General features: G+C 37.7%; 3 protein-coding genes and 1 long non-coding RNA gene across 5 annotated transcripts in view; 1 reads left to right on the top strand and 3 right to left on the bottom strand.

The window, feature by feature from the left end:
* Nucleotides 1-9,356, bottom strand: part of LOC128881883 (defensin-2-like) — a 19,802-nt gene extending 10,446 nt beyond the window's left edge. The window contains exon 1 of the mRNA XM_054133275.1: nt 9,257-9,356. Coding sequence (XP_053989250.1) covers nt 9,257-9,356 — 100 coding nt within the window. The remainder of the gene's footprint in view (nt 1-9,256) is intronic.
* On the bottom strand, nt 2,473-5,205 carry LOC128881882 (defensin-2-like). The gene is made up of 2 exons (XM_054133274.1): nt 4,568-5,205; nt 2,473-3,287 (listed from the first exon to the last, which is right to left on the bottom strand). The coding sequence occupies exons 1-2, from the start codon at nt 4,665-4,667 to the stop codon at nt 3,058-3,060; spliced, it is 330 nt and encodes a 109-aa protein (XP_053989249.1). The 5' UTR covers nt 4,668-5,205; the 3' UTR covers nt 2,473-3,057.
* A 2,202-nt stretch (nt 9,357-11,558) lies between the features above and the next one.
* LOC128882016 (uncharacterized) lies at nt 11,559-14,408 on the bottom strand. Of its 2 annotated transcripts, none has more exons than XR_008458252.1 (3): nt 14,285-14,408; nt 13,183-13,311; nt 11,559-12,052 (listed from the first exon to the last, which is right to left on the bottom strand). It is a non-coding gene; the product is annotated as an uncharacterized LOC128882016 (long non-coding RNA). The 2 variants fall into 2 exon arrangements; XR_008458253.1 differs by lacking the exon at nt 11,559-12,052 and adding an exon at nt 12,975-13,051.
* Nucleotides 13,022-17,977, top strand: LOC128882009 (uncharacterized). Its single transcript, XM_054133539.1, has 4 exons — nt 13,022-13,304; nt 14,425-14,751; nt 15,762-16,394; nt 17,484-17,977. Exons 1-4 carry the CDS (start codon nt 13,062-13,064, stop codon nt 17,694-17,696), a joined length of 1,416 nt encoding a protein of 471 aa, XP_053989514.1. The 5' UTR covers nt 13,022-13,061; the 3' UTR covers nt 17,697-17,977.
* The last annotated feature ends 6 nt before the right edge of the window (nt 17,978-17,983 follow it).

The following is a 17,983-nucleotide window of genomic DNA, read 5'->3' as shown; positions in this document are numbered from 1 at the left end:
TGTATAATGTTTGTAAGTACGTTTAGAATAAAAATGAATATTTTTTTTAGCTCCTATCGAGAGTTCCGTTGCTCGCAACGAGGTAACAGAATTACCACCGATTCGACACCGAAGGGTAACGTGCGATGTTCTATCTTTCGCAACGTTGTGGATCACCGTGAACGACGCTGCCTGCGCAACTAGATGCCTGACTCAAGGACGCAAAGGTGGCAGATGCCAGGATGGCGTTTGCATTTGCCGATAAGAAAATCCTTCGTCGGTTTTCTGCAACAGTTCTCTTGAAACGACTTGAACATCCGTATTCGGATTTCGATATTTATTACTGCGCGATAACTTATTATGAACTTTTTAACTAAAGACAATGAATGTTCAACTCATGTCGTAAGAACATACTGTTGTTTGAGTTATGATATTGTAATTTAATAAACAAAATTTTATTTATACCTGCACGTGGTGTTTTTAATATTATCTTCGAAGTAAATTACCCGTGATTGCTGATGATTGCACGATTAACTGTAATGGTATTGTTAATTTAATATAATAAATGTAGCGATGGATTACATATAGACTGATACAGTGATACTGACTTGATTACTATACTGTACGAGCTGAATAGGAATGTATACAGTACATTTTTCAATCAATGAAAGAAAGTATTAATTGATTTAGTGAAATATACCTAACGCAGGACCACAAGGATAGGTTTTATTTGTACCGCATTATTTTTTTTCAGTTCTGTATCATCTTCTAGACCTAAAGAACAAGAACAAACAAGGGGAGGGCACGGATTGTGGGTCACCGGTTTTAATTCGCTTTGGTACAGACCTTCTTTATCGAAAAATATTTCTTCCGTGTTTCCGCGTTTTTTTAGATAGGCCCCCGTTTTCGAAAAAATCGAGGTCAAAGGTCACAGCGTTGGATCCGTTTTCAACCTGGGCGAATCGATAGATCTTCAAAAAGCAATGAATTTTTATTTTACATTTAGGGGTCGCAAATTAATATTTTTCAAGTTTTTAAGGATTTTATGTGTACGTTGTGTAACATGAATATCTGTGATTTTATCCTAGTTTTCACTAGTCTACGTGTAATCCACCGTTACAATTATTACTAGACTGCGGATTATATGCATTTATGATATAAACCAATGCAATAAACACATGCTAAACATAACCGAAAGGTATGTACACTCATGCAGAATGAAATAACAATATTATTATATTGTTGAATATTGTAAAATATATTCAACATACGTTATATACAAGGTGTCTCAAATGTTGGAGATCCTTGAATGAGGTGGTTCGGGAGGTGATTTGAAACAACTTTTTCCTTAGCGAAAATGTTGTCCGAAGCTTCGTTAAGGAGATATTAACAGAAAGCGTCGACCAATCAGAGCGTGCGTATACCAGCGGAGAGCGGTCGCCTAGCGCGTAGCCCACGCCTACCGCGGGCGCTCCAACGTTATACGCGCGCTCTGATTGGTCCGGGGTTTTCCGTTAATACCTCCTTAACGAAGCCTCGGACGACATTTTCGCTAAGGAAAAAGTTGGTTCCAATCACCTCCACCTGTATATACAGGGTGTCCCAAAAGTGTTGTAACACCATGAAAGGGGTGGTTTATGAGGTGATTTGAAACAACTTTGTCCTTAGCGAAAATATTGTCCAAGGCTTCGTTTAGGAGATATTAACGGAAAACCCCGGACAAATCAGAGCGCGAGGATGCTAGTGAAGCGGCCGCGGTAGGCGTGGTCTACGCGCTAGGCGACCGCGCTCATACGCTACCGCGGGCGCTTCACTAGCATCCTCGCGCTCTGATTGGTCCGGGGTTTTCCATTAATATCTCCTTAACGAAGCCTCGGACGACATTTTCGCTAAGGAAAAAGTTGTTTCTAATCACCTCCACCCTGTGTATACAGGGTGTCCCAAAAGTGTTGTAACACCATGAAAGGGGTGGTTTATGAGGTGATTTGAAACAACTTTTTCCTTAGCGAAAATGTTGTCCAAGGCTTCGTTTAGGAGATATTAACGGAAAACACTGACCAATCAGAGCGCGAGTATGCCGGTGGAGCGGCCGCGGTAGGCGTGGTCTACGCGCTAGGCGACCGCGCTCATATGCTACCGCGGGCGCTTCACTAGCATCCTCGCGCTCTGATTTGTCCGGGGTTTTCCGTTAATATCTCCATAACGAAGCCTCGGACGACATTTTCGCTAAGGAAAAAGTTGTTTCCAATCACCTCCTGAACCACCCTTTTCAAGGGCCTCCAACATTTTTGGGACACCCTGTATATTTTACGTATTTACCTCGATGAGGGAGAGCAAGGAATGTTGGTTGTGTGGAGAGGGAGTAAAGTTGGTAGTGTGTAAGCGAAAGAAGTTAGAGTGAATTAAGGTGAAAGAGTATGTACGTGGCGTCATTGACGTTTTAATATACTAATTACTTATTAAATATATTAATCATGAAAAAGTGTTGAAATTTATTCCACCTTCCCACAGTTTTCTATTACATTATTACATTAAATAAACAATACTATTACAGTAAGTCACACAACGACAAACTATCATATGTAATTTACTTCGATGATAATATTAAAAACACCACGTGTAGGTATAAATAAAATCTCATTTATTAAATTACAATATTATAACTCAAAAACAACAATGGATTCTTTAGACGTGAAACGCGCACTGTTTCTAAATAAAAAGTGACAGGATCGTAACAAGTTAGCACGGAATTAATAAATACAGAATATCGAATACAGATGACCATGATTAAGTCGTAAGTGAGCCATTGCAGATATCGATAAGAAATTTAACCCTTTGCACTCGAGGCCTTTCTTTCTGGTATCTACCAGCAACTCGAGATGCTTTCTTAGCATTCTATTGCCACGAATCTTAAGATTATATTGACTTCGAAAAAGAGATCTCTAATTTGAGAGTTGAGAATCAGGTCACCTTTGTCTCAACGACAATCATTTTATTGGCACTTCGAGTTCCAATGAAATTAAAGCTAAAGAAAACCTAGTGATGACTGAGAGTCACCTCTCGAGTACAAAGGGTTAATTATCGGCAAACGCAAACGCCATCCTGGCATCTGCCACCTTTGCGTCCTTGAGTCAAGCATCTAGTTGCGCAGGCAGCGTCGTTCACGGTGATCCATAACGTTGCAAATGACAATACATCGCACGTTACCCTCCGATGTCGAATCGGTGGCGCAGTTTCAGCTTCCACGTCTTCCGTTTCGTAGACCTCGTAACGATCGTAGCGGTCGTCAACGGAACCCTCCTTAAGCTCTAAATAAAGAAATTCATTCTTATTACAAATATATTTCCTGGGTTAGCAATTTATTTTCGTACTTATTGTGGATCTTTTTTAGGCAAACAAATTCTAGACAAAAGGTTAAGTAAATAGACAAGTGGAGATAGAATGTGGGCAAAAATGAATGGCTATATTCTTAGATAGAATAAGGAAAATAATAGGGAGAGCTCAGTGTCCCTGAGCTAGATATTTTAGAACAATTTTTACATTATATTACTCTTGGATAGAATGATATGGGCAAAAATAAATACCTATTACATATTCTTAGATAAAATAATACAGGGTGTCCCAAAAAATTTTGGAGGTCCTTAAAAGTGGTTCGGGAGGTGATTTGAAACAACTTTTTCCTTAGCGAAAATGTTTTACGAGGCTTGGTTATGGAGATATTGACAGAAAACCCCGGATCAATCAGAGCGCGAGGATGCTAGTGAAGCGCCCGCGGTAGCGTATGAGCGCGGTCGCCTAGTGCGTAGACCACGCCTACAGCGGGCGTACTCGCGCTCTGATTGGTCCGGGGTTTTCTGCTAATATCTCCGTAAGGAAGCCTCGGACGACATTTTCGCTAAGGAAAAAGTTGTTTCCAATCACCCCCCGAACCACTTTTTTCAAGGAACTCCAACATTTTTGGGACACCCTGTATATGTCAAAATAAATACCTATATTCTTAAATAGAATAGTCTAGGCAAAAATAAATCAATTGCGATAAACAAATATAAATCATTAAGAAGGATTTTCGAAAAGGACCTTCACTATTTTGTTTTTTAATAAGATATACATCTCAGAGCAATCGTGATGGATACTCAAACAATATCACCTTTCAATAATGTATTTATACTTTGATGCACTTTTATTTAAAATTAAAAAAAGAAAACAGATGCGTGTTATTAAATCAGAAATTGCTAAAGACCGTCTTAAAAAATCCTTTATACACAATATAATTTTACTATTGACTGACTGATTGGTTGAAGTACAAAATATTTCCAAAAAGTATCATTTGTTAAATTCGTTTAAACAAATAACAAATCTCTAACCAATGCAAGATATAATAAATTAAAAATGTATATGTAAATATCACAGATAATAGATAACAGATAGTTTTATAACAGTGTACATACATTAATATTTCATATCGTATTTGACAAGTATAGACACTCATCGTTGTTATTTCATTCTGTCAATTTTACTGCACATATTCATCTATATACTAATAATTAGTCACTTGTTATCTTTCAACTCCTCTACGTATGATACTCACTGAATTCGTGAATTGTTCCATTATAGACTAGTGGCGGAGCACTCGAGACAGATGTACAAGCGATGGTAACAAACATGCAGGAAACAACGAAAAGCTTCATGTTGTTTAGAACAGAATTCTAAATGAAACGAGCGGAGGAGGTTAATATCTTATCTCTCGAAGAGACTCTTGGTTGAATGATGACCGCGAAACGATTATTGCTTATATGTACATGATCTTGATCGAGCACACATTTTTGTTGATGTTTTCCTGGTGTAGTTGTTTACTGCTGAGCAATAGATCTTATTCTGCAACTTTTCCTGGAAATCTCATTCATAGCTTCACACTCTAAGCTGGAGAAACTATTCGATCCGATAAATCGGTATTGTGTAACACGCTAACTATAGTTTATCCAAGAAAACATGCAAATAAGCAATCGCGAGAAATTATAATGCGAATTTTATTATTTACTAATGCAGAAATGTAAATATTAAGTTGTGTCTAATGTTTCTTTCGAGACTTGCATTGATTGTCAGTTGTTTGGTATGGTAGTGTTTAATTATATAAATACACAATCTAATCTTAGACATTGAAGTTATAACAGTAATAGAACAAAATCGATCGTATACAGTTCAGTAATGTAACATATTACTTAACATATTGCGTATACCTTACTTGGTAATAAAAATAATTATTGGAAAAAAAATATAACCGACTTCGGAAGAATATTAAAACTGCACTAAAAAGTGTGAAGTTCTAGTTCATTGATATGAATACTCAACAGTTCTAGATGTAATTGCTTAAAAGTATGAAATAATAGCGTTGTCGTATGTATTCTAAATGAGATTCTCTTGTGCTCTTTTTGCCAATATAATATAATTTTACTTTTAAGTATGATTCAATAATTGTTTTAATCATTTTGTATTTATGGTTGTCTAACAAATCGTTGTCTTTAATGAGGCCATTAAAATTTTGAAATAAGCTTTCAATATTTAAATTTCTGATAATACAAATCGTCATTGTTTGAAAAACATTTTTTATCAAAATGCTCTGCACATATCGATGGCATTTTTGACAAGCTGAAAGCACTGTTCTGCCCATTCAAAGTGAGTAAAGCTTGGACCTATTCCTCTCAAAGTTGAGGATTGCTTGGAGACCTGAAAAATATAAATGTTTATTTTTAGCTGATGGTACAGTTAAATGGTTAATGATTAAAGGCAGTAATCATGTTGATTAAAAATAATAATATATACAAATTAAATATGAATGTAAGGCAGAAAACCCATGAAATTGTATAATAAGTAATAAATACCAGATAAACTAGTTTTTGAAGTTAGGTTAATACAAATTTACAACTTATATACATATATAATGATACACATTTCGAATCACTTGCTTTTCTCGCTTTATATCTTGTGTTTTTACACAATTCTATAAAAGAATAACAAACCATTGTTTCAGTTCTTGCACTTTATATTTTATATTTCTTTAACTTATTCCGATCACGTGTTCCACTCAGTACCAATCACGCAGTTGAGTGGTTATTAGTTCTTAGCTTGGCCGCTTTTGGGACATGGTGTCGCTACCGGTATTGGAACACATAATGGCGGCCGTTAGCAGTCCATAGGTATACAGGGTGTCCCAAAAATGGTGGAGGTCATTGAAAAGGGTGGTTCTGGAGGTGATTTGAAACAACTTTTTCCTTAGCGAAAATGTTGTCTGAGGCTTCGTTAAAGAGATATTAACGGAAAACCCCGACCAATCAGAGCGCGAGTACGGTGGCGGAGGGCGGTCGCCTAGCGCGTAACTCACGCCTACCGCGGCCGCTCCACTGGCATACTCGCGCTCTGATTGGTCAGTGTTTTCCATTAATATCTCCTAAACGAAGCCTCGGACAACATTTTCGCTAAGGAAAAAGTTGTTTCAAATCACCTCCTGAACCACCTCATTCAAGGATCTCCAACATTTTTGGGAAACCCTGTATTTGTATAAATGAAACTCTTCTTATTCAATTTCACTTACATATACTTTAATTATATTATATTATATACAAACGTTGTCATAAAACACTCGTCTTTCGTTGGAAAACTGACAGGAACTGTACAAATTTAGCGCATAATAATAAGTAGACTGTGGATATTTATGCATTTATGGCAAATGAAAATACAAGATCTATGAGGATATGTACAAACGCAAAAATATATAAACTATCAACAATAATACACATATTCTACCGTTTAAAGGACAGGACATACTTTGGTTTGAATTTTAATTATTTTGTTTTTATTTGTGAAAACATGAATTCGCATAAACATTCGCATAAACATTCGCATTCTAGTAATAAGCATGTAATATTAAACAGAGATGAAGAATACGTTGTTTTAAGAGAATCGTTGCAGCAACCAATAATAAAATGATTTAGTGTCGACAAACGCAAAGGCCATCTAGGCAGCGTCCACCTCTGCGTTCTTGAATTAGACATCTAATGGCACAGGCAGAATTATTGAAGCTGAACCATTTCGAAGTCCAGGATAGAACGTCACACGTCACCCTGCGTTCTCGGATTGGTGGTAATTCCGTGGAATCACCAATTGCGCTAATTTCGTGGGCCATCTCGTCATAAGAATCACCTATTGCGTTAATTTCGTAAGCCTCCTCGTCATAAGAACCAACAATGGAATTCTTGATAGGCGCTGAAAGAAAATTCCTGATTACTCAGAATTTGTGGACTATATCAATATAAATGTATTTAAAATACTCACAAATGAATTTGGTTTACTCAAATACAATTTACTTTAAGGAAAATACGCAAAGACTTATGAAATGGTCTGATAACGTGAAATATTTAAAGTATAGCATTAATTAGGGCATTAATTATAGTATAAACCATAGTTAACACTTAACTGACCTACGGAAAGATCTTCCACTTTGACCTTAGCAACGCGTTTTTCATTTTTCGTTCCCTTTTTTAGTTATCTTTAATGTTCTCAATTTTCAGGATTTATTACCTATTATTATTATTATTATTATTATAAGTTTTTGAGCAACTTACAACTGAAATAATTTTTGGAGAAACAAAAATATAACCGACTTAGAGGAACATTAAAACTTCACTAAAAAGTATGAAATATCTTCTACCGTATAAAAGTGAGAATAAATTTTTGCAAATTCGATCAAGAAAATATCTACTACTAAATATGAAAGATTTTGTTGCGAGAATAGGAGAGAATAGGAAAGAATAGGAAAGAATAGGAATTTTGCAATCACGATAGTTATTTACAGATTTATAAACAATACAAAAAAATTCAGGAACGTTTGTTGCGAATGGGATCACGCAAAAACCTGTCCGGCAGCAAAATGTAAAAGGTTTCATCGATTTCATCGATTTCAGGGCAATATACGTGAAATAATACTGGTTTGCGGTAAAAAGTGATACAAAGTGGTAAAAAAATAAAACAAGCCCAAATGTTCTTTTTAAATGACCAGGTGGCAGTAATGCTTTAACAAATGCAAGAAATGGGGGAACATACATTAAAAAAAAAAATTATACATGTCGAATTAAGGAACCTACTGATTTTCGAAGTCGGTTAAAAATAATAGTTATATTCTTTTAATTTTATGTTTGGCATAAACAGTATGCGAAATCGTTGAACGAAATTGTTACCATAAGATATAATTAACCAGTTAAGTAATTTTCAGACTTCCTAGATTTTAAATAGTGTGTTAGAGCATAATCTTCTAATAAGTTGGTAGCGCTTAAATATAAAGTGTCCCAAAAATGTTGTAACAGCTTGAAAGGGGCGGTTCGGGAGGTGATTTGAAACAACTTTTTTCTTAGCGAAAATGTTGTCCGAGGCTTCGTTGAAGAGATATTAACAAAAAATACTGACCAATCAGAGCGCGAGTATGACGGCGGAGAGCGGTCGCCTAGCGCGTAGCCCACGCCTACCGCGGGCGCTCCAACGGTATACGCGCGCTCTGATTGGTCCGGGGTTTTCTGTTAATATCTCCTCAACGAAGCCTCGTACAACATTTTCGCTAAGGAAAAAGTTGTTTCAAATCACCTCCCGGACCACCCCTTTCAAGGTGTTACAACATTTTTGGGACACCCTGTATATACAGAGTAGAAGTGATTTGAAACAACTTTTTCCTTAGCGAAAATGTTGTCCGAGGCTTCGTTGAGGAGATATTGACGGAAAACACTGACCAATCAGAGCGCGAGTATGCCAATGGAGCGTCCGCTGATTGGTCCGGGGTTTTCTGTTAATATCTCCTCAACGAAGCCTCGGACAACATTTTCGCTAAGGAAAAAGTTGTTTCAAATCACCTCCCGAACCACCCTTTTCAGGGTGTCCCAACATTTTTGGGACACCCTGTATAGTTTTTGGTAATGCATTTTAGGTTGGTAACATTGCTTTTACAGAAAACGTGTTGTTCGTTAAGAAACGTGTTCCGATCTCATAACATGGAACGTGTACTTTATTTTCTGTTTTTTAATTACATTATTTTTAGTAAAGCTGTGTTGTTTTTAATATAATAATACCTCATGCAAGTCCAACATAGTGAATATCATTTCGCGTTACTTGTGAAAAATGCATGCTGGGTTACGTGGTCTTCTAAGTGTTAAAATATATAAATTTTGATCATTTAGGAAATTTTATCCTCATCAGTAATCTCATGTCTTTTAAATTTGTTACTTATGCTACTCACTTAGTTCGTAAGTTGGTCCATCGTAGATTACTTCTGGAGCACCTGCAGCGGTGGCGCAAGCGACGATAAGAAACATGCAGAGCACCACTAGAAGTTTCATGTTTCTAACATGGAACTAGAAGTGCAATTAGTAAAACAAATTAATTCCTGTCTGCGCCAAATCTCTTGAATTGACTCAAGACTGAATGATGCTTGTAAAAACTGCTGCTTATATGTACTTGATCGAGCTATCGGATGCGAATTATATTGCCCTTTTATCCGATAAGAAGATATTCCTTGACCACTTTCGTTCCATGCGACTTCCTTCTGCGGCCAAAGATTCTTTTGAAACTTCCTCGCGGAAGAAAAAACCGAAGAAACCACCAAAGATTTAAGACAAGATTTAGGAACACAATTTAAGATTTAATTTTTAGTTTCGTTGTACTCGAAAATAAATACTCGAGTTGAAAATAAAAAGTATTATATTAGGTGTAGAAATGAATTATGTGCTTTTATATACGTTCATTTCTAACTTTAGTTTAAGTAGAAATATTTAGTTGCCATTTTGTTGTTATATGTTATATTACTAACTTTCTAGGTCCTCGAAGTGGTCTCCATTACAATGAATCTATACAGGGTGTCCCAAAAATGTTGTAACACCTTGAAAGGGGTGGTTCAAGAGGTGATTTAAAACAACTTTTTCCTTAGCGAAAATGTCCGAGGCTTCGTTGAGGAGTTATTAACAGAAAACCCCGGACCAATCAGAGCGTGAGTACGCCCACGGTAGGCGTGGGCTACGCGCTAGGCGACCGCCCTTCGCCGGCGTACTCGCGCTCTGATTGGTCCGGGGTTTTCTGTTAAAATCTTCTTAACGAAGCCTCGTCCAACATTTTCGCTAAGGAAAAAGTTGTTTCAAATCACCTCCCAAACCACCCCTTTCAAAGAATTTTAACATTTCTAGGACACCCTGTATATTACATATAAAATATAACCTAACCTATATATATAATATAACCTAAGTCTTAACCTGCTAGTAATTCATGTTTATCATTGTTGCTCTACCAGATTACAGGTGTGCTCTATAATTACAACAATTATAAAATAATAACAATATACAAAATTTAATGACTACTAAAGTTCATATAGATGCATTGCAATGATCATCAGATTGAGACTTATGTGTATAGATTATACATAATTAAATATAGAGGCACGGAATTAATAAAGTGGACACATAATACACCTCATTTTGGAAAACAGCCAAATGTACACCTGATTTTGGTTTATAGATATACAATTAACTTATGTGAAGAACATCGAAAGAAGTGTACCTACTTTATGAATGAATTCGTATGTGCAATTTCATTGCATTTAGGTGTGGAAATTAATTCCGTGCCTTTGTATTGAATCATTTATAACTAGACTGCGGATTACATGCATTTATTAAATACAGTACGATGAAAAACATAAAAAATAACCTTGTACTAAATATTTGTCTCCATAATAAGATATAAGAATTTATTTTCGAATCAGTTTATTTTCAAATCAAATAACGAGAATTTTGTTTATACCGAATATATCGTGAGTTATAAATACAACAGTAATGGATAAACGATGAATTGCTAATCAATGAGGAAATGAGGGAAGTACGTCTGGCATCGAGGAAACTTTCAAGAAAGAAAAACGTGCTTGCGATGATAATGATTACGAATCCATTGAAATCACATTGCGATGATTCAAGCAATAGTAACAAATAATGCGATACAAACAGTGGCTAATAGTTACGATTTAATAACAACTTATTTATTTGAATACAAGCAGAACAAGTTTAATCAGAGGACGAAAGTATAATTTCAATGTTGTTAAATTTACTTCTGTTTAAATAAAAATACGTGATCTCGCAGTCTCAAATTATTATTATTATGTTTAATAAATGTTTATTAAATGTATATTAAATGTTTTTGCTTGTTAACAGGAATGCAATTGTTAACATATTCCCAAAAAGTCCGTGTAAACTTGTTATTTTTTTTATTACATGATAAAATCGACAGTCTGTTAATTACAAATTTTTTTAAATCACTTTCTATTTTTTTATATAAAATATTCATTTACTTAACGAACTACCTTTGTTATTAATCAATCGATCCTATGATATTGAAATTTTCTCAATTCGGTACAAACTAATAATTTTTTATTAAGTAGTCGGCCTTTTTTATCCAGGTTTCAACAATTGGCAAGAGTGATAGAGAATTAGATAAACCCATGTCAATAATGGGATTGCATTTATTAATTAATTGCATTTATCAAAATCATTTGATTTGGATTTCCAGATTGACATTTCTTTATTTATTAATGAACACGTACGACAATATAAAAAACAGAAACTTAAAAATATCAATTTCCGTACATTTTTTTCATAACATTTTTCATACAACCTTTTGACAATCATCTCTCAAAGTGTCAATAATTGCACGATTAACCATGTTTATTACAAAAATAATGAAAATGCTCCGAGCAAAGCGATCTTTCGCATCGGATTCTTCCGAACAAATTGCAATGGCTGTTCCAAACAATAACTTTGTCTCAGTGGAGAATCGAAACTGAAATTGATGATTGATGCGCCGTTCCACCGAGTTGTTCCATACACTGCGAGAACAAAATTGGAATTCGAAGCATTCCCTCGGCGAAATCACACCGCAAACACGTATCGATCCAACTTTGAAACCGAATCCACTTTTGGAAACTTTTTCAATACTTCGCCGCTCCCAGCGTTCGATACACGAGGCGTTCAAAAACACGCATTCTTTTCCTTCGAACCTGCAAAGAAATTTATTTTACCTTCTTTCGAACTCGTACCACATGAGGAACGTTTCTATTGGATTATGGGTGGAAATAATAAAATAAAATACTATAGTTTTATAGAAAATGAATTTTATTCTGACTCTAAGAAGGCTATGAGAGGCAAGTCGAATTTACTATTGATGTTGTCTCTCAACTAACCGACACCTCAACGATCGAACTCGTTGTTGTTTTGGCGCAGGTGTTTATAAAGGGTGTCCCAAAAATTTTGGAGGTCCTTGAAAGGGGTTCTGGAGGTGATTTGAAACAACTTTTTCCTTAGCGAAAATGTCGTCCGAGGCTTCCTTACGGAGATATTAGCAGAAAACCCCGGACCAATCAGCGGGCGCTCCATTGGTATACTCGCGCTCTGATTGGTCACTGTTTTCCGTTAATATCTCCTCAACGAAGCCTCGGACAACATTTTCGCTAAGGAAAAAGTTGTTTCAAATCACCTCTACCCTGTATATACAGGGTGTCCCAAAAATATTGTAACACCTTGAAAGGGGTTGTCCGGGAGATTATTTGAAACAACTTTTTCCTTAGCGAAAATGTCGTCCGAGGCTTCGTTGAGGAGATATTAACAGAAAAGCCCGGACCAATCAGAGCGCGAGTACGCCCGCTGTAGGCGTGGTCTACGCACTAGGCGACCGAGCTCATACGCTACCGCGGGCGCTTCACTAGCATCCTCGCACTCTGATTGGTCCGGGGTTTTCCCTTAATATCTCCTTAACGAAGCCTCGGACAACATTTTCGCTAAGGAAAAAGTTGTTTCAAATCACCCCCCGAACCACTTTCTTTACACCTTTCAAGGACCTCCAATATTTTTGGGACACCCTGTATATACTATACAATACAAATATTACTAAAATAAACAATATCATTAAATTAAATTACACGTCTAATAACTATAGTAATTAGCGTTCATATCGCTTGACTAATCACTACACGGTTTCATTCCATTGCAGGATAGCGCACCTGAAAGAAAATGAGAAGACAATCGAACAGCTCGGGTCTGAACGCAGGAAGTGCAGGTGGCGAGCCACAGATCATCGTCGAGGAAAGCACACTGGGAGAAGAGGAAGCGGACCGGCATAGAAACGACTCACCTCCACGATGTCTTGATCCAGATTCCCCATCCTTGAATCCTTATCTACTGTCCCCATGGAGGGAAACCAGGAAGCACTCTTTGCCGACTCCGCAATGTACTTCCGGGATCACCGCGTCTCAGGTACTTCCTGATCGTTGTACGGAGACAAAACGCATTATTTTTATCGCGTTTCAGAGAAAACAAACTTGTTACCACAGAAAAATTAAAGAATTGTTTTAATTTTAAGAATTAAAGAAGTTCTCCACAGTAAAATTAAAGAATTAAAGACCTATTTCGGTTTAATCATCAATTATCCATTCCATTATATCTGTCTTTAACAATTAAAATTGAAGTTAATTTCAAGTAATGTTTCAATTAACTGATCTGATGGTTAAAGATATCATTGCTTTTTATTTAATACTTTACTTCCAATACTGTTACATGATTATGGATGATAACGTTCAGATGGGAAAAGACGCAGAAAATTAATATCATTTTTATGTTAGTTGCACGTTCTCTATTCTATATGGGGCATTCAACGCCAAATCGGACGGTTTGAAAATTTTTGTTTAGTTTCTTAATTTTTTGGTATTTTTTAGTACCCCTCAAAAAAGGCTTCCTCAGGCTATTTAGAACAAAAACATATCGAAATCAATTTATAATAAGTAAAAAACAGTATACAGTGTCAAAAATCGGTACTGATAATAATTTATAGCAAAACAGAAATTTTTTTAAGTTTTAAAACTCGAAAAAATTTCGGTTAAACACACTTTAAATATTTTCTTTGTATCTTTTTTCGTAAAAGCCATCTGAAAACAATAATTTTGAAAAAAAAAAATCAATTTCGATTATTCAAAATCTAATAACTTTTCAATATACATATCGACCATTTTGGATCCGCCATTTTGGATTTTACAATTCTGATATCAGATTCAAAATTTACAGCTCAACTAAATCATAAATACCAAGTTTCATGCAAATCTAATAATTATTTAATATATGTGTCGGCTATATTGGATCCGCCATTTTCAATTTTACAATTCTGATATCAAATTCGAAATGAAATAAACATAAGTCGTAAGTTGTCTATACTGGTACGTGAAATGAATAGTCGTCCCTACCTCGTCATTTTATGCCAAGGAGTTAAATCCCTTAATCACGCCAGGTTTCAGAGCGAGAAACGACTAACGAGTGCGATTGAGTGTATGCAAACAACGCATCATCGTTTGTTTCTCTTATCCGAGACTATTTCTATCAACAGGTCAGGCGACTGAGCGAACGTGGCGGAGAAGGATCTGGACCGTCGCCAAAGGAGGCTGCTTTTCTGGCAACGCTCTCTCAGGCACCAGCCCCTCAGCCTGGCGGCCGAAGGCATTCCGTTGTAACAATTTCCAAAGTCCCACCGACACTATTTGGCCGTAATCGTCGCGAGTCCATCGCAGCCTTTCCGCTGGGAGGCGCCACCAGGATATTACCCGGCCGTCGTGACTCCAAGTCTGGAATTTCGGGGCCACCGAGTAACAGTGGAAGCACGCATAATCTCCAGCTGGACATTATGGACAACATCGCTGAAATCAAAGCGAGAAAGGTGAGCACTGTATCGTGTTAAACATATACAGTAAAGTCTCCATAAATCTTTAAGGGTGCGCAGAAGATCCAGCAAAGCTTCGAATTGACTTCAGCGACAGTTGCGGAAAAAGTATGAAGCTCCGGGACAAGGATAGATAGATTAACTTGTCTCTCCAATGATGCTGTAACAGAGAGGGAGATACAACAAACGGAGGAGAGACAAAGACAGAATGATGTCAAACATTCGTAATTTTCCAAACAGTTATTTACATTTTATGAAACGAGGAAGCGACCTTCCCGGCTAATCTTTTTTTTAAACTGTTCCTTGGAAAATTCCGCTGTGGCCGATACTGCCAGAATTTGCAATTCCATTTTGAAACGTGCTGAAAATACGTTTAAAGACAAGTAATTTGTTGTGGGCCTTTTTCCAAAAATCTGGCAGTATCGCCAGATTCAAACTCGGGACTAAACTTGTGCATTTATGGAGACTTTACTGTAATTCGAAAAGGAAGGAGAGAGTTAAAGTGACATGAGAAATACTGCGAAGTCTCCATAAATGCACAAATTCGGGACTGAACTTGTGCAAGAGGTACACTCCCCAGTAGTGGGGATGGTTTCTGTGCATTTATCGTAGAGATATTTCTGCATTTGTGGAGACTTTGCTGTAATTCAAAAAGGAAAGAGCGAGTTAAAGCGACATGAGAAATACTGTAGTCTCCATAAATGCACAAACTCGGGACTGAACTTGTGCATTTATGGAGACTGCTGTAATTTGAAAAGGAAGGAGGGAGTTAAAGTGACATGAGAAATACTGCGAAGTCACCATAAATGCTAAATATCTCTACCATAAATGCACTGAAACGATCCCCACCACTGGGGAGTATATGAGCCCCCCGATACCAACTAAGTTTGGTCTAATGCATTTTCTCCTGTCTTCAAAAGCAAGCAAAATATGTAGGTGACTTGTTTAAAATGCCTCATCCTACTGTAGATGATAGGAAGCACCTGACCAAAGATGATTGATTTCAGGTGCGATTGAAGATGTACAAAACGTCGACAGAGCAAGTATGTGAGATTCAGCCTTTGGAGGGTAACAGCAGCTCGTCCCAGCGGTATACACAGTACCAGAAGACGTCCCTTCAAAGACGGGCCTCAGAAATACCAAAGGCGGTGGGCGCTTCTATTTCCGGAGCCGCGGGCATCGTTTGTTCCAACACAGACTTAATATCAATCCTGAGCTCGTTGGCGTCCTCTGCGACAGAGATCAACCGATGCGGCGAGGAAGCATCGACGTCGCGAGAAGAGAGCAAGTCCAGTTGGTCGGGCAAAACCGCCGAGCAAAAACGTAGCCGGTTGAAGAGCTTTCGCTCGAACAGCTTCGACATATCGATTCTTCACGGTGCTAAAAACAAACTCGCTGGATCCTCGAAGGCTGCTGGTTCATCCATTCCGGCGCCGTCGAACTGGTTCACCAAGAGGCATCAGCCGATGTCGAAAAAGCAGAAGACGGAGGACCTGATAGCACCGAGCTTAAACTTCAAGTTCAACAAGTCGAAGGTCGTGAAGGCGGTCAAGGAAACTATCGGGAAAACGTCTCCTATTGGCGACATCAGACACAAGGTCGTTTGGGACGACACGAGCGGCACGAAGGTAGATGCTCAGGTCGGTGGACAATTTTTATTACGCCTCGAAATCAACGATTTCATTGGGGAGAGTGGAGATACACGGTCTGACGTAAAACTTGAAACCATGAAGACTGTATAAGGAGATCCAACTCCATACGAAAGTTACTAGAAAACTGTTTGCAAAATCCCTAGCTTTAAGTTATGAATATTTCGTCCACTCGCGGCGCTAGTGCGCACAGGCTACGATATATGTATATATATGATAATACATACAGATATGATATATACAGGGTGTTCTAAAAATGTTGTAACACATTGAAAGAGGTGGTCCGGGAGGTGATTTGAAACAACTTTTTCCTTAGCGAAAATGTTGTCCGAGGCTTCGTTAAGGAGATATTAACGGAAAACGTCGACCAATCAGAGCGCGCGTATGCCGGCGGAGGGCGGTCGCCTAGCGCGTAGCCCACGCCTACCGAGGGTGTACTCGCGTTCCGATTGGCTCGGGGTTTTCCGTTAATATCTGTTCAACGAAGCCTCGTATAACATTTTCGCTAAGGAAAAAGTTGTTTCAAATCACCTCCCAGACCACCCCTTTCAAGGTGTTACAATATTTTTGGGACACCCTGTATATACAGAGTAGAGGTGATTTGGAACAACTTTTTCCTTAGCGAAAATGTTGTCTGAGGATTCGTTGAGGAGATATTAACGGAAAACCCCGGACTAATCAGAGCGCGAGTAACCGGCGGTAGGCGTGGGCTACGTGCTAGGCGACCGCCTTCGCCGGCATACGCGCGCTCTGATTGGTCGACGTTTTCCGTCAATATCTCGTTAACGAAGCCTCGGACAACATTTTCGCTAAGGAAAAAGTTGTTTCAAATCACCTCCCGAACCACTCCTTTCAAGGACCTCCAATTTTCTTCAATAATTTGCTACATTCAAACAGGAAATTATTTAAAAATTCAATCATTCAAAATTACTAACATTACTCTTGTATCATTAGAAAGAAACATCGGTTTTTAGTGTGAAAATTAGGTGCATTTACTTCGCGTACGACATTATAAGAATATTTATTTCTATAGAAATAGTCGAAGATTTATTCAATTTAAACGGAAACTTTGTTTTTCAGGTGTTAGGCACGGCAATAGAAAAAATTTTGACCGCGCAGAGAGGGAGCGACGCGGAGGCATCCGGATCGACTGGGAAACCTTCGGTATCGCCGAACAAACAGAGATCCAACAAAGTAGCGAATTGGTTCGCGGGCAACAACAAAGAACAAGAGCAAACCGAATCTTGCGAGCAATCAATTTGTTCCTCCTTGAAAGACCTCTTCGTTAAGTAGTGTGCAAGCACGAACGTGGTCTCGTTCGATTGGTCAACGCTTCTTCGTTTGAGGTTTTATTCAGAAATTAATGCGACCTAATAGCTGATCTACAAATGACTGAAAACTCCAATTAATAATCGAAGACAGCGTTGTAGGCATCTGTTACGCTAATTCCAAGTGGTTGCATTCCACTGACTGCATTTCATACGATCGCTACATACAGGGTGTTCCGCCTAACTCTTGTATCTTAAATATTTTCCCGTGTTTTTTTATGATAGAACAGAACGTAGAAGGAAACCTTTTTT

This window comes from Hylaeus volcanicus, chromosome 9 (genome assembly GCF_026283585.1).
Source record: "Hylaeus volcanicus isolate JK05 chromosome 9, UHH_iyHylVolc1.0_haploid, whole genome shotgun sequence".
Lineage (NCBI taxonomy): Eukaryota > Metazoa > Arthropoda > Insecta > Hymenoptera > Colletidae > Hylaeus > Hylaeus volcanicus.
This window is presented reverse-complemented; position numbering and strand designations above follow the sequence as displayed.